The following is a 12,555-nucleotide window of genomic DNA, read 5'->3' as shown; positions in this document are numbered from 1 at the left end:
ATCGCCGTCACTGGGAAAGAAATCAACAACCAAACCAAAGAGTCCTCGTTTTTCCGAGAAGCATCACGACATGGTGCTTTCCAATTATAAATGGATTTGGTTATTGCGCCATTCATTCAAACATAAATAATGGAATAAACACCTTTTGTTGGGTGATAGTGGTCCAGTATAATAAGCTTTAAGGATAGATTATCATTGGTGTATGAGATTGTGATTGGTGGTGTGTTGCGCTGCCCGAGAGAATTTTCTTTTTGGAGCTAGAAAATCTTTTCATAGAGACCGTCTCCTCAGTCGGTGGAAAAGCAATGAAACAAAAAAAAAAACTATAGTGAAGAAAGCAATTATGTATATTTGTTTGGCAAAAGAAAAATTTTAAAATAAAAACATGTGATTCGGGTTTTATTAATTTGTTTCCATTTATTGTATTATATCAACTACCGATTGTATTAAGTTATGTGGCTGGGCTACAGCTTCCAAAGCTAGATAAATGATATTATTTGTACATCAAATCAGAAATTTAAACCTTTTGAAAGATTTTGTTTGTTTAGAATTCATACATTTTTGTTAAAAATATTTTTTTGTTTACAACAAATCATCTGTCAAAAAAAGGCATGTTCATTGAAAATTATTCTGTACAACGCCATCTAGCAATCATTTTCTTAAGATGTTGGTTTGCATGTGTTGGTGTTTTCAAAAAGTGAAAAAGTAAAAGTTAAAAATGTTTTAACTTTCACTTTTGTTTTTCTGAGATGAAAGATAGAATTTCGCAGTGTGTTGGTGAAAGACAAAACATTTTTTCACTTTTGTACTTTTTGAAGTTGAATGTAGTTAAGCCTTAAATTGAAAAATAACAAATTTTCTTCGTGTTTCATCGCGGAAAATGGTAAATTATTGTTTAAAAATTGGTGTGCGTGGTTTATCAGTTTTTGTGTGTGTTTTCGTAAGAATTCGGTAGCTGACATTGGTCGCCAAAGTGTCATGTTTTGACAATCTGGCGACCAATGTCAGTTCGGAATATATTACCTTTTTATGTGTACTGTGAAAATGGATCCCATACAAATTATCGATAACTTTTATGGTACGCTGCTCGCGCTAAATTTTAGCCGAGATAAAATTCCCATACAAGTTATCGATAATTTGTATGGGATCCATTTTAGCTCAGATAAAATTTTTCGATAATTTGTATGGGAGCTAAAATTTAGCGCGAGCTGCGTACCAGGCTTCAAGAAAAAACATTTCACGTACACGAAACATCAGAATCATGCCCATGATTTGAACAACGCTCATGTTATGTTCAAAAAACGAGATTCTTCGACAAGATGTCGTGTGGTGTTGGTGTGGGCATGGATTTTTCTGCCTCCATTGGATTTTTTCAAGACATGCTCATGAACCGGGCATCGTTCATGCCCAGTGGAGGCGGCCTGCAATATGTGTACTATGAATGTGAACTCCCCTTAATTGCATTCATGTGAATGACCTGTCACTGTCACTTGACACTTGTCGGTGTTGCTCGTTGCACTTGCATTTTCGTACTTTTGCATTCCAAATGCTTTATTTCGTAAACAAAACATTCCACTAGATATTTTTTTTTATACAAAAATACTTTTTAATTAAATACAAATTATAACAATGAACATGAAACCATTCATAGTTATTAGAAACTATCGTGATGATGATGAGCTCAAATGCCAAGAATTAGTTAGAGATTACATCATGTCATTTGCCAAAAAATCATTTTATTGTTTTTGTTTTAGAGAGGTACTCGTTTATTTTATTGATTTCCAAAAAAAAAAACAAAATTATTGAATGATTTGTATGCAATTCTACAGATAACATTGCAATTCATTATTATAACATGGGCAATTCTTTTTATATTCATTGGAGTGCCATTAACTTTTTGTGCCTTAACAATACCGGGATGTATTTTTTTCTTATTCTCTGGTACTTATTTCTCTTTTTATGCTAAGGCAGTAGAAATAATGAAGGTTTGTTTAAAATTCACTTTTTTTTATAAGTCTTCTCTGGATTTATATGAAATTTGTTTGTCTTCCTTCAGACAAAACCAAATCAATCATTGGTTGCAGAGTGCTACGAACCATTTCTGTCTGGATGTAAGCCAAGTGAAGCAGCAGGCAGTATATATTTGGACGATGCACCATTTGAAGAATCATTTAAAAATAAATTTCGAAGAAAGGTAGGTTGGTAAATTTTAATGACACCAAAATCCGTTAAAATATTCTAAAAACTAATAATACTTTATATTTGGCCATCCCACTAGTTTAGAGTTGATAACTTTCCGGACCGAAGCATTGTACTCTCTTGTCTAGGTTTGTGTCCTTGTAACCTTACAGTTCGGTGTTGTATCTTCTCTAATCACCATCAATGCATACGACACCGAAAATCGCCTAAAGAATTTTTCTCTCGAAACAATCTAAGATGTTATCGTCCGCCTTCGTTTAAATCCATGCCTCTGCATCATATAGCAGGACTGGGATGATGAGAGGCTTGTATACAGTGGTACCACTTTTTTTCAATTGAAATAGATCTACATACTTCTTTTTTTTAAAAAAAATTAAAATCTCCTTCCTACTTCCCACCATCACAAAAAATATCAAAATCTACTTCATTTTAAAATCTCTGTTCCAATCTACTTCAAATTATCAAAATATAACCCAAATCTTCTTCTTCTACAAATTGTAATAAAATAATGTATACAAATATATACATACACATAGTCCAAAAAGTCTCCGTACAGCTACAATTTTTTTAATTTTTTCCTTAAAATACTGAATTTAAGATATCGAAATTTTTTGTAAAGTACCCGGAATGATAGAGAGTATATCAAAAAATAAATGTCAAACAAATATATCCTATTTTCGTGACCTTTTTTCAATCAAAATTATGATCCTAAGTGGGCTGTAGGTCTGTCTTGGTATTTAAATATTTTGTCGACGTTTCGGGCGTGATTACACCCTTCTTCAGGACTAATTTTTGAATTTTGAAATATTGCAAAAATATAAGAAATAAAAAAGAGATAACAGAAAATGAACCAAAACAAATTTTAAGAAATATCTTAAAATTTATTATTTTATAATATTAGTCCTGAAGAAGGGTGTAATCACGCCCGAAACGTCGACAAAATATTAAAATACCAAGACAGACCTACAGCCCACTTAGGATCATAATTTTAATGTTAAACAAAATTATACCATTTTTGTTTAAAAAAATTAAAATAACAAAAATTCATAGTACAAAAAGGGAAAAAAAGGAACAAAAAAGTCTCCGTACAGTTTATTTTGTTGACTAGTTTGTGTTGAAAAAACTAAATAAAAGTCACTTTACTTAAGGAAAAAATTAATTTATAACTAGTAGGACTTCCTCTGATCTTGACCACTTCCTGCAATCTGTTTCTAATCGAATGGACAAGCTTGGCGGTCTTATCTGGAGAAATTTTGTTCCATTCGTCAATCGTTTTGCGTAGGATCGTTTTGCGGTCTTTTTTTGTTGGCTATTGTATGCTGACGAACCTTTTTTTCTACGTTAACCCATAGGTGCTCAATAAGATTCAGGTCTGGAGACGAAGCGGAATGTTTAACGTTCGTACTAACATTGCACAGCAACCATTTCTTTACTACTTTGCCCGTATTTGTGGGAATATTGTCCTCTTCGAACGTAAAATTGTTTTCGAGACCCAGTTTTTGGACACTTTCCTAAAAAATTTTCAAGTTTCCAAATTTATCCTTGGCATTTTCAATGAAAACAAGGTTTCCAACGCCGGAAAAGGCCATACACCCTCACACTATTACATTGTAGCCGCCGCCGTGCTTTAGAGTAGGTATCAAATTTTAAGTGTTCAGAGCAGTTTTGGGCTTTCAACACACCATACGGCGTCCATCTGAACCGAGGATGTTGTATTTACTTTAGTCAGTAAGTATAAACTAGTTGCAGAACGAATTTTCTGGTACTTTACAGAAAATTTCGATATCTTAAATTCAATATTTTAAGAAAAAATTTAAAAAATTGTAGCTGTACGGAGACTTTTTGGACTATGTGTATTTATACCGAAAATATAAAGTTTGAAAGAATCCAAATGTTTGGTTTTAGTTGTTTTTACTAATTAAATTAAATTATTTTACTTAAATAAATTTAATAGAAATATTTTTTTTTAATATAGATTTTTATAAAAAAAAGGATATTTTGAAGTCTATTTCGATTTTTCTCAATCTACGTCAATTTGTTATTCAAATCTACTTCGACTTTTTTTCTGCAAGATGTAACGCTGCTTGTATAGGGATGCCTTAATTGCTCGAGAGAGGGTTTGTTGGTTAATTGTCTTTTCAAACCAAAGTAGCAGCGGTTGGCAAGAGTAATTCCCCGTTTATTTCAGCGCGGGTGTGTTGTCTGTGCTCTGTGGCCAGGGTTCGAACCTCGGTCATGAAACTTTGGAGCAAATTAGAAAAAAAAAGTGGAGCAAATGCATAATTTCCGGAGTAGATTTCAAACAAAAAAAAAAAAATCTTTACCTTTTATGAACTTTTTTTTAATAAAAAATTATTAAGTCTTAAATTAAAGTCAATTCATAAAAAGAACTATTTTGTAATAAATTCCCCTTGGACCAATTTATATTGTTTTATTAGCCTCATTAATGCAAGTGGTGGTTCAAAAATGTGTTTGCATTTCTAAAATAAATACAGTTTCGATTTAAAACATTCCAACCTGGTTAGCAAAGTAAGTTCAGGAAACAATTTTTCTGTGTGGAAAAAGTGGAGTAAATCCTGAAAAATTGGAGCGTTGGAGTAGATTATTTTTTTCCCTCAAAAGTGGATCAAATTTGCTCCGATCGGAGCAAGATTTTAACCCTGTCTGTGGCCCTTATTGCGAGTGTCGTTTGTCTGTCGATAGACGACTTTTGTCGATAGTCGATCATCGAAAATGAACTTCGGTATTTAATGTCTGTCGATAGACGATTTTGGTCTTCTGTGAACAATATATTTTGTTTAAACGTTCGAGCTTAGGTAAACGAAGTCCTTTGCTACCTCTAATATCGAATTCCAATGAACCAAAAATTCGATCTGCATTCGACTTGCAGTCGCCACTTTTTCCCAAAATGAATTCCAATGGGAAAAGATTCGCTACTTTTTCCCGAAGAATCGATCCTTTATAAATCTTTTTTTTTTAAGACGAATTTACACAGATTTTCACACACACTACAATTTTGCCAAACGCAAAACGTCAAACCAAACTAAAATTTTGTAAAGAAATGAAGAACCATAGTCAATTTTTGTTTAAGCCTAGTACGCTGCTGATTCGAAACGAAAAATTTTAAAGTCTCCAAAGTCGACAACGAAAATGTTAACGAAAAAATATCATCGAGTATTCAACGTCAACGTCAAAATAAAAAAAATAAAAATTAATTAAAAATGCTACATTTTTTAATTTCCTAAACGGCTGAAAAGCATCGACTTTAGTAGCGACTGCAAGTGGTTGAAAGGAATTCGACATAAGATATGGCTGTCCATGGTGACGTTTTGTGTAATACATCGGTGTTGACTGTTGAGTCCTTTTTTGACGACAGCATAAACAAGGTTTTGCCACCATTGACCTTTAAACCCATTTTTGTCCTCGAATTCGATGTCGAATGTTGAAATTTCCTGGTCTAAAAGCCAGGCTTCAGAGGTTCACATAACACGATAGATATGATCTCATAGGCGATGTTTACGAGACTGGTAATTGGCCCAGTTCACAGGGTCTCCTTTCTTAAGAATCGGGCAGACAATGCTGAGGTTCTATTTCGTTCTTCCGTATTCGGCAAATAAGTTGGTGTATACTCCCAACGAGGGGCATGTTTCAAAGCTTACTAAACTATACCAGCTTCATCAACGAATTTAAACATCAATAAATGCGGTAATGGACTTTTCGAAACTCTTTTTAAAATATTTCGAGTATTTAGACCATAACAAGTATTTCAATTGCACTCAACTACTTATTTTGAAGTTCGCTGATGAAGTTGTTTATTAAACTCTAAAATAGGCCCCAAGCCATCTCCTGGTGCTTTAAATACTTTAGAGATTATAGAAGTGAGTTTTCCAAATTCTCATGTCACGATGTTTTTTTGTTCGTCTTTGCTTGCTTCAGTTCTAGGTTTATATCCTTGAGATGTTCTTTTTACCTTTTGATAAAACTTCGGAGCCTCATTCCTGCTATAGCATCCCTCTATTTCCTCGATCGTTCTTTTCTCGTGTTGGTTTTAGTTTCTCCTGAGAAGGCGATGTTCCTCCATTGTTTTCCTTTTGTAGAGCTCATTGACAGGTCTGGTACTTCTATTAAGTTTTGTAAGCTCTCTGTTAAGCTGCATGTGCTTGCCGGCATTCAATATCAACCAGGGGTTTGGTGGTGTGGTGGGGGCTTATTGAAACTCAGCACATGGTCTTTATATCTGCATCCGTACGTTGGCTATTACCAGGTAGGTCAGAGTCAATGTTGGCTCCTGGGAACGTTCGGACGTCCATAAGACTGTAGGAATGTCTAGCGTCGATCGCAATATGATCAATTTGGTTGACGGTTGATTGATCTGGAGATTTCCATGGACTATGGAAATTATGAGATGCAGGAAACGCGTACTGGAAATGACAATATTTTGCCCATTATGGCGCAAGTTGCCGGTCAAGCCACTCCTTATTGGCCTTAGGTCTGTGGCACTATTGATTTCATCTAGGAAATGTTTGCCGCTGCTGCCTGGACACAAGAAGAAGTGCCCTCGTGAAAACACCTCTCGCTCGTTTTCTGCAACGTACCGCTGGAGTTTTACCCAATCTTATAGCCTGTTTTCCATAGAAGAGCCCATATAGGAAATTATTTTGGCCTAACACCACATGCACTTTAATAAATCAAAATTAATAACATTCGTTCACAAATGTGGTGTCGTAATGTTTTTTTTTTTTTCAGATAATTGCAACTGTGAGTGTTAAAAACCATAACACACTTTACAATGCAGCTTGGATCTATCGATTTGCAATTGCTCCAAACTTTCCCATCAACAAAATAGTTGAACCAATGATGAATATTCTAAATAAAAATTGCATTGAAAATGGATACGGTACATTGGAGTGTACTCTATCCGAATGGCAAGAGGACGAAAGAGATTTTTTTGATAATTTAGGGTAAAATCCAAATATAACATATTTGAAGAAAAAACTATTTATTTGTATTATTTTTCTATTTAACAGATTTACAACAAGACAAATATATCATAAACAAATTATAGGAAGCACTTTGACGGTTTTAAAAACTCAACTCACATGTGATCTTCAAACCGATGAAGCATTACAAAAACAAAACTAACAATCTTACTACACATTGCGATAAATCCAAATATTTTATACATTCAAACCATATCACATAAAAAAAATATTTTATACAAATCACTGCGAAGCGGAATATCTATCGATATAAGCTTATTGCTACTTAAGCTAAAAAAAAATCTCACTAAGAAAAACACACTGTGCCCTGATTAGTAATTAAATTTAGATATGTTGTTCTTTTGTACTTTAGTTATACATAATAATAAATTAAATGACTTTTTATAGCTGCTACAAAATTATTTGTACTTACTTAAGCAAACGTCTTGTCACGGTCCGATCTGAGTATAGTATCAGAACGTTAATAGGGATAGGGAATAGCTTCATCGAAATCTCACTGCCAAACTAATGCCGTTGTGCAGGATGCTATGGAGAAGTTTTGCTGAACCATCAAAATCGGTTAGAACACCACCGAAGGCTTTGAGGAAGACAAGATGCTGTTATAATTTCCATTAACCTTGTATTTATGCAATTGTGCGTAAGTCACAAATAGCTACTATAGTTTCAAAAACAAAAATACCGTTAACTGTCCCAAGAAAGATGCTTGATCTCATTTATGCATTTTTTGTTATGGAAAAAAAGACGTCGAAAATGGAATTGGTTGTTCGACAAAAAATAAAGTTTATCATGTCATCGAGAAGACAGTCCAACACCGTCCGACAGAGTACCAAGATGGACATATATTTTTATATAAGATCCACTAAATAACTTAAATTAATGAGGAGGCCAAATGAATCGCACTCTTAATTTTCACTCTATAATTTTGTTTAATGTAAAATTAAATAAGAATTTAAAGTTTTTTTTAACTTTGTCAGAAAAATGAATCAGTCTTTTCTAAAGGATACATTTGCAATCAAAATACCTCTTAAAAAATAAAATGCACAAGTAAATGCTCGGACAGTAAGAAACCATGGTTTGGTTCCGATGGAAAATCGAATGTCAGAGGCCCAAAAAACATGGAATTTGCCCCAAAAAGCTTCCATTTACTAAAGAGAAAATGCCAAATTAGAGTGCGAGCAGAAAAATAACTAGAAGCACCTTAGGTAAGTTCTTTTTTTTTTTTTTTTTTTAATTGGATTGAGATCTGCACTTTAGTGAGGTCAACTCAATACATCGAAATTATTTTTTTCGGAGTACTTTTCTAATACAAAAAAGCAAATCCTATTTTTTGTTATCAAACGATTTTTAAAGTTTGATATTAGTCTTTCATATAAGAAAAGTTAATAGGTACTTACAAAATTTTTGAATGTAAATTTCTGCAATAACTTTCAAATCTAGGTAGACCATTTGTACCTTTTTCATCTCCAGAAAAGGATCCCCAGGCCATCATAATTTCAGTTTTAGAGGATATCCATAAGATGCATTCAACGCTCAATCTTTCTTTTTGCACAAGAATCCTCCCATGCAGCTTATACTTTGATTCCTCGGGAAATATTACATTGTTTCACATGTCTTGAGTTCAAATAAGATGCTCCTGAGTCCAGGGTTATAGTTTTTTCTGATTATTTTTTGGAAATCTGGTTTCGCCACCAGTGAGCTTGACGAAAAAACTTTCCTTTTTCACTTCATGTAATTCAACACAGATCGTTTTAAGATCTACCGAATTCTTAGAACCGATGCCGATTACTGAATAGTACCAAAAAACAATCTTCCATTGGGATAGTCTTGTTTTGCCTTAACTGAGCATTTCTTTCTACAAATTATCCCTTTCTTACGATATTCTTGCCAGTTTGTTGAGAATAATTTAAACTTTTAGAAATGTTACGTGATGTTGAATCACAACAGCCACAAAATAGAACACCTTTTAAATATTTTAACAAAATATACAAATTCAATAAGAACATAATTTTATTATCAAATACATAAGTAGGAATGCTTAAATCTACCAATCTACCAATTACTAATTAATATATCTTGTAGCATATAAATGAGATTTTGCAATCCAAATAAATAATTTGCATCACATGTCTTCTTTTCTGACTCAAAAACATGTGCAAAATCTATAATTTTCACTTTAATCCATGAATTCAAATCTGAGTCTATTTTTGGTTTTTTTCTTTGACCAGCGGCACCATTTGTGGTAGTTGAAGCACACAAATCTTCTTCTAATTTCAATTTTAATGCTTCATAATCGTATGCTATTAAAATTGAACTGGAATAAAAATTTACCTCTCTTTGAGCAGTGAACCATTTTTGCAATCCATACAATTGATTAAGAATGGTTTTGATTAAAGGCTTATAACATATATTTTGAGCATTTAGGAACATCTTCAAAGTGTCGGCAAAACTTTTCGGATTTAAATTCTTGCCAAATTCTTTTCCATATTTCATACATTCGCTATCAGCAGAGTTGTAAATTTGAAATCCGGGAATACATAGGCCAATGGTATTCTTACAAGCGGCATACTTGAGTTCCTCCATTGTGATCTTATTGGCAGTGGCAAGTGGATCCCAAGTTCTTCGGCCGATTTTAATATCAATGACACATGGTTTCTTCATGGAACATGTCAAATTCTCCATTTTGATGAATAATTGCTTCCTCCCATCGATATCAAATTCATAATGACCCTCGTAACGAGGAACAAACTGCTGAAGCTCATCATCAGATGGTGCTTCTTTGATTTGTTTATAAAATGCAATTTCTCTCTCGGCATAGAGGGGTTTTGATAGCGGTTTGAAGACATATAAACCAGACAAGTTTCGGAGCATACCATATTTCTGTGATGTAGTTTCAATTGTATGCCCGGCGACTTGGGATTCAAGAAGACACATATCTGGCGGAAGGTTTAATGACATTTTAGCGGTAGTGGAATTTCTTCTTTTATACAAGGACTAAGCTGTTTTGATGAGAAATTCAATTAGAACAAAAGTTAAAGTCAAGTGGAAGGATGAATACCTTTAAAGTGGGATAAGAACCAAAGATCAAATATGTCTGGAACAACAGGAATTTGAAAACATTGTCCTTTTTATAAGAACACTTGGTTTGTTTGCCATCAACTCTGATGCTCTAAAAATCGATTTCAACACTATTCTTGTGGGAGTGTACCAAGATTAAGATTAGGATTTATTAACTTTAAAGACAATATTCTTAGGCCCAAGAGGACAAAAAAAAATGACCAGTCCAGCAGCACAAACTATTGACATTTATTGCAGCCAAAAAGCATCCTCCACTTCCACTCATAATGGTTCAGAGTTGTTGTCAGAGGAAAATCTCTTTTTATTAATGTAATATAGAAAAGCAAGAGAAACAACAATTCCATAAATTTAGTTAAGGTTTATGGGACGGGAAAAAAATAACGTATTGAATTATTTTTGGGAAGTTGTGGATATGATACCATTGAGAACGCTTTGTAGCTTCTGAAGCGAAAAGATGCAGAAAAGACTAATACACCAAAAGGAAGCTGGGTGGAAAAGCTTGATGCTGGGAGGTCAAATAATTATAAGCTCAAAACAATAAGTAGGTACAAAGTAAAAGTTTGTTCCACAATTTGCCCCGATATAAATGGAGAAAAAATTTAAGGAATTTATGAAAAAATAATGTATTTTTCACTTGGGCCTAATAATTTGGCAAAAGTTCTTACCGTATTTTAAAATAATTCAGGAAAGAAAGAAAGAAATTGATATTTAATGCATTTTGTATTTTTATATCAAAACACCGCGAAAAATGCGAAATTTCAAAGTTGACATTTGAGAAATGTCAAATATTCTTTGTATGGGTAAATAGGTGCGTTCCACAAAACGAGATCTATTTGTTCAAACTAGAAAACGGAACCTTTTGTCGGTATCAATAAAGAACCGACTTGGAGTAGCCAAAAACGTAGATATATCTTCAAACATTTACAAAGTTTGATATTGCAAAACAAAAAAGAACGAGAATCAGATTTGTTTTTAAGTTACATATAAATTTCTTTCGGAGGGTGCGGATTTCCCCGAGCAGCATTTTTACCATTTATATTGGCAGTTGGTACCTGTAAAGTTGCTTTTCACGCCATCTAGTAGTCAGCTTGGAACCTTTACGGCCATATTATTCACTAGTTTAAAAAATACACCTGGATGTAAGCAATGTCAAATGTCAAAAATAAATCCAATTCCATAATATTCACTACATAAATCCAATCATAAATCCAATTTTTTAAATCCAATCTCGTTAAATTCAAACAAATTTAAACTGCTCTCTGGAGGTCCGTTTAACTTTATAAATCCAGATGTAAAATTCATTTTCACAGTTTTCAGTTGTTTTGTAAAGTATTTTGTGAAGGAAAAATAAATTTAAATTCTACAACATTTATTGAATAATCACAATTTTTTTTGAGTGAATAATATGAACAAAAAATTTAATCCTTGGATTTATGAAATTAAGATTTAATGGATTGGATTTAAAATTAACTTTAATCCAAACTAAATCCAGAGTGAATAATATGGCCGTTAAATGAAGATAGATTTTTTTTAATTTGACGTTCAATGTACGTTTATATGAACGGGTATGAATTTTAGACTGTAAAATGATAATATTACACAAGTCTACAAGGTTTTTGGTGCCGAGATAAACTATACTTTTCCAAAGTTCTTCGGTATGCTGAACTCAAATCTGAAGTCAGAAATATTTTATCACTTACCGTTTTTGAACTATCACCGTTAAAAAAAATCCAAAAAAAAAATCTTTTTTTTTTTTGCCTATTTCACACCTAATTCTTTTATGTAAGGATAATTGTTTGAATATAAATCGTAACGGTTTTCCTTCTTTTAAGGCCTGTTTAAATCTTTTCGATATCTCTTTTATTACATTTTACAAAATTATTATTGATACCCGTAGGTACATGCAAAATTAATTTGTAAAAAATAATGTTTTTCGATGTCTTTTTTTTTCTTATGTGTATTTTAATGTTTATTTATCATTTAATATTTTATTTGTGTAACACACATTTTACATATAACATAACATATATGTACGTATGTAACATTCCTCATCACCTTAGTCTATGGAATATTAGCCACACTAGTGGTACACTGTGGCGTATACGCATTTTTTGTGTAGCTTTTGCTTGCATAGAAACATTTTCCAAATATAGTTACTTTTAAAGATACAGCGTCTATAGCAATGCCGATTTTTCATGAGTCAGTTATTTCCGCACAACATTGCGCAGGCCAAAAGCCGGCATGCGAGAAAAAGCTTTGCACCACGTCAGAAATCGACTCT

General features: G+C 33.0%; 2 protein-coding genes across 4 annotated transcripts; one reads left to right on the top strand and one right to left on the bottom strand.

The window, feature by feature from the left end:
* The first annotated feature begins 1,497 nt into the window (after positions 1–1,497).
* Positions 1,498–7,610, top strand: LOC129916027 (uncharacterized). Its single transcript, XM_055995789.1, has 5 exons — positions 1,498–1,758; positions 1,830–1,985; positions 2,057–2,194; positions 6,946–7,160; positions 7,227–7,610. Exons 1-5 carry the CDS (start codon positions 1,630–1,632, stop codon positions 7,339–7,341), a joined length of 753 nt encoding a protein of 250 aa, XP_055851764.1. The 5' UTR covers positions 1,498–1,629; the 3' UTR covers positions 7,342–7,610.
* A 1,578-nt stretch (positions 7,611–9,188) lies between these two features.
* Positions 9,189–11,066, bottom strand: LOC129916188 (inositol polyphosphate multikinase). Of its 3 annotated transcripts, XM_055996016.1 has the most exons (4): positions 10,940–11,066; positions 10,255–10,384; positions 9,528–10,195; positions 9,189–9,463 (listed from the first exon to the last, which is right to left on the bottom strand). In XM_055996016.1, exons 3-4 carry the CDS (start codon positions 10,152–10,154, stop codon positions 9,398–9,400), a joined length of 693 nt encoding a protein of 230 aa, XP_055851991.1. In that variant the 5' UTR covers positions 10,155–10,195; positions 10,255–10,384; positions 10,940–11,066; the 3' UTR covers positions 9,189–9,397. The 3 variants fall into 3 exon arrangements, with proteins under 3 accessions (XP_055851991.1, XP_055851988.1, XP_055851989.1); XM_055996013.1 differs by having other exon boundaries at positions 9,189–10,195; XM_055996014.1 differs by having other exon boundaries at positions 9,189–10,195; positions 10,255–10,389; positions 10,940–11,063.
* Positions 11,067–12,555: the final 1,489 nt, after the last annotated feature.

Source organism: Episyrphus balteatus, chromosome 3 (assembly GCF_945859705.1).
Source record: "Episyrphus balteatus chromosome 3, idEpiBalt1.1, whole genome shotgun sequence".
NCBI lineage: Eukaryota > Metazoa > Arthropoda > Insecta > Diptera > Syrphidae > Episyrphus > Episyrphus balteatus.
Note: the sequence above shows the minus strand (reverse complement) of the source record. Positions and strands in the feature narration are given on the sequence as shown.

Coding starts and splice junctions, on each gene's coding strand:
- LOC129916188 (XM_055996013.1), bottom strand. CDS start 10,154: ATGTCATTAAACCTTCCGCCAGATATGTGTCTTCTTGAATCCCAAGTC.
- LOC129916027 (XM_055995789.1), top strand. CDS start 1,630: ATGAACATGAAACCATTCATAGTTATTAGAAACTATCGTGATGATGAT. Junction 1,986..2,056: donor AGGCAGTAGAAATAATGAAG/GTTTGTTTAAAA, acceptor GTCTTCCTTCAG/ACAAAACCAAATCAATCATT. Junction 2,195..6,945: donor AAAATAAATTTCGAAGAAAG/GTAGGTTGGTAA, acceptor TTTTTTTTTCAG/ATAATTGCAACTGTGAGTGT.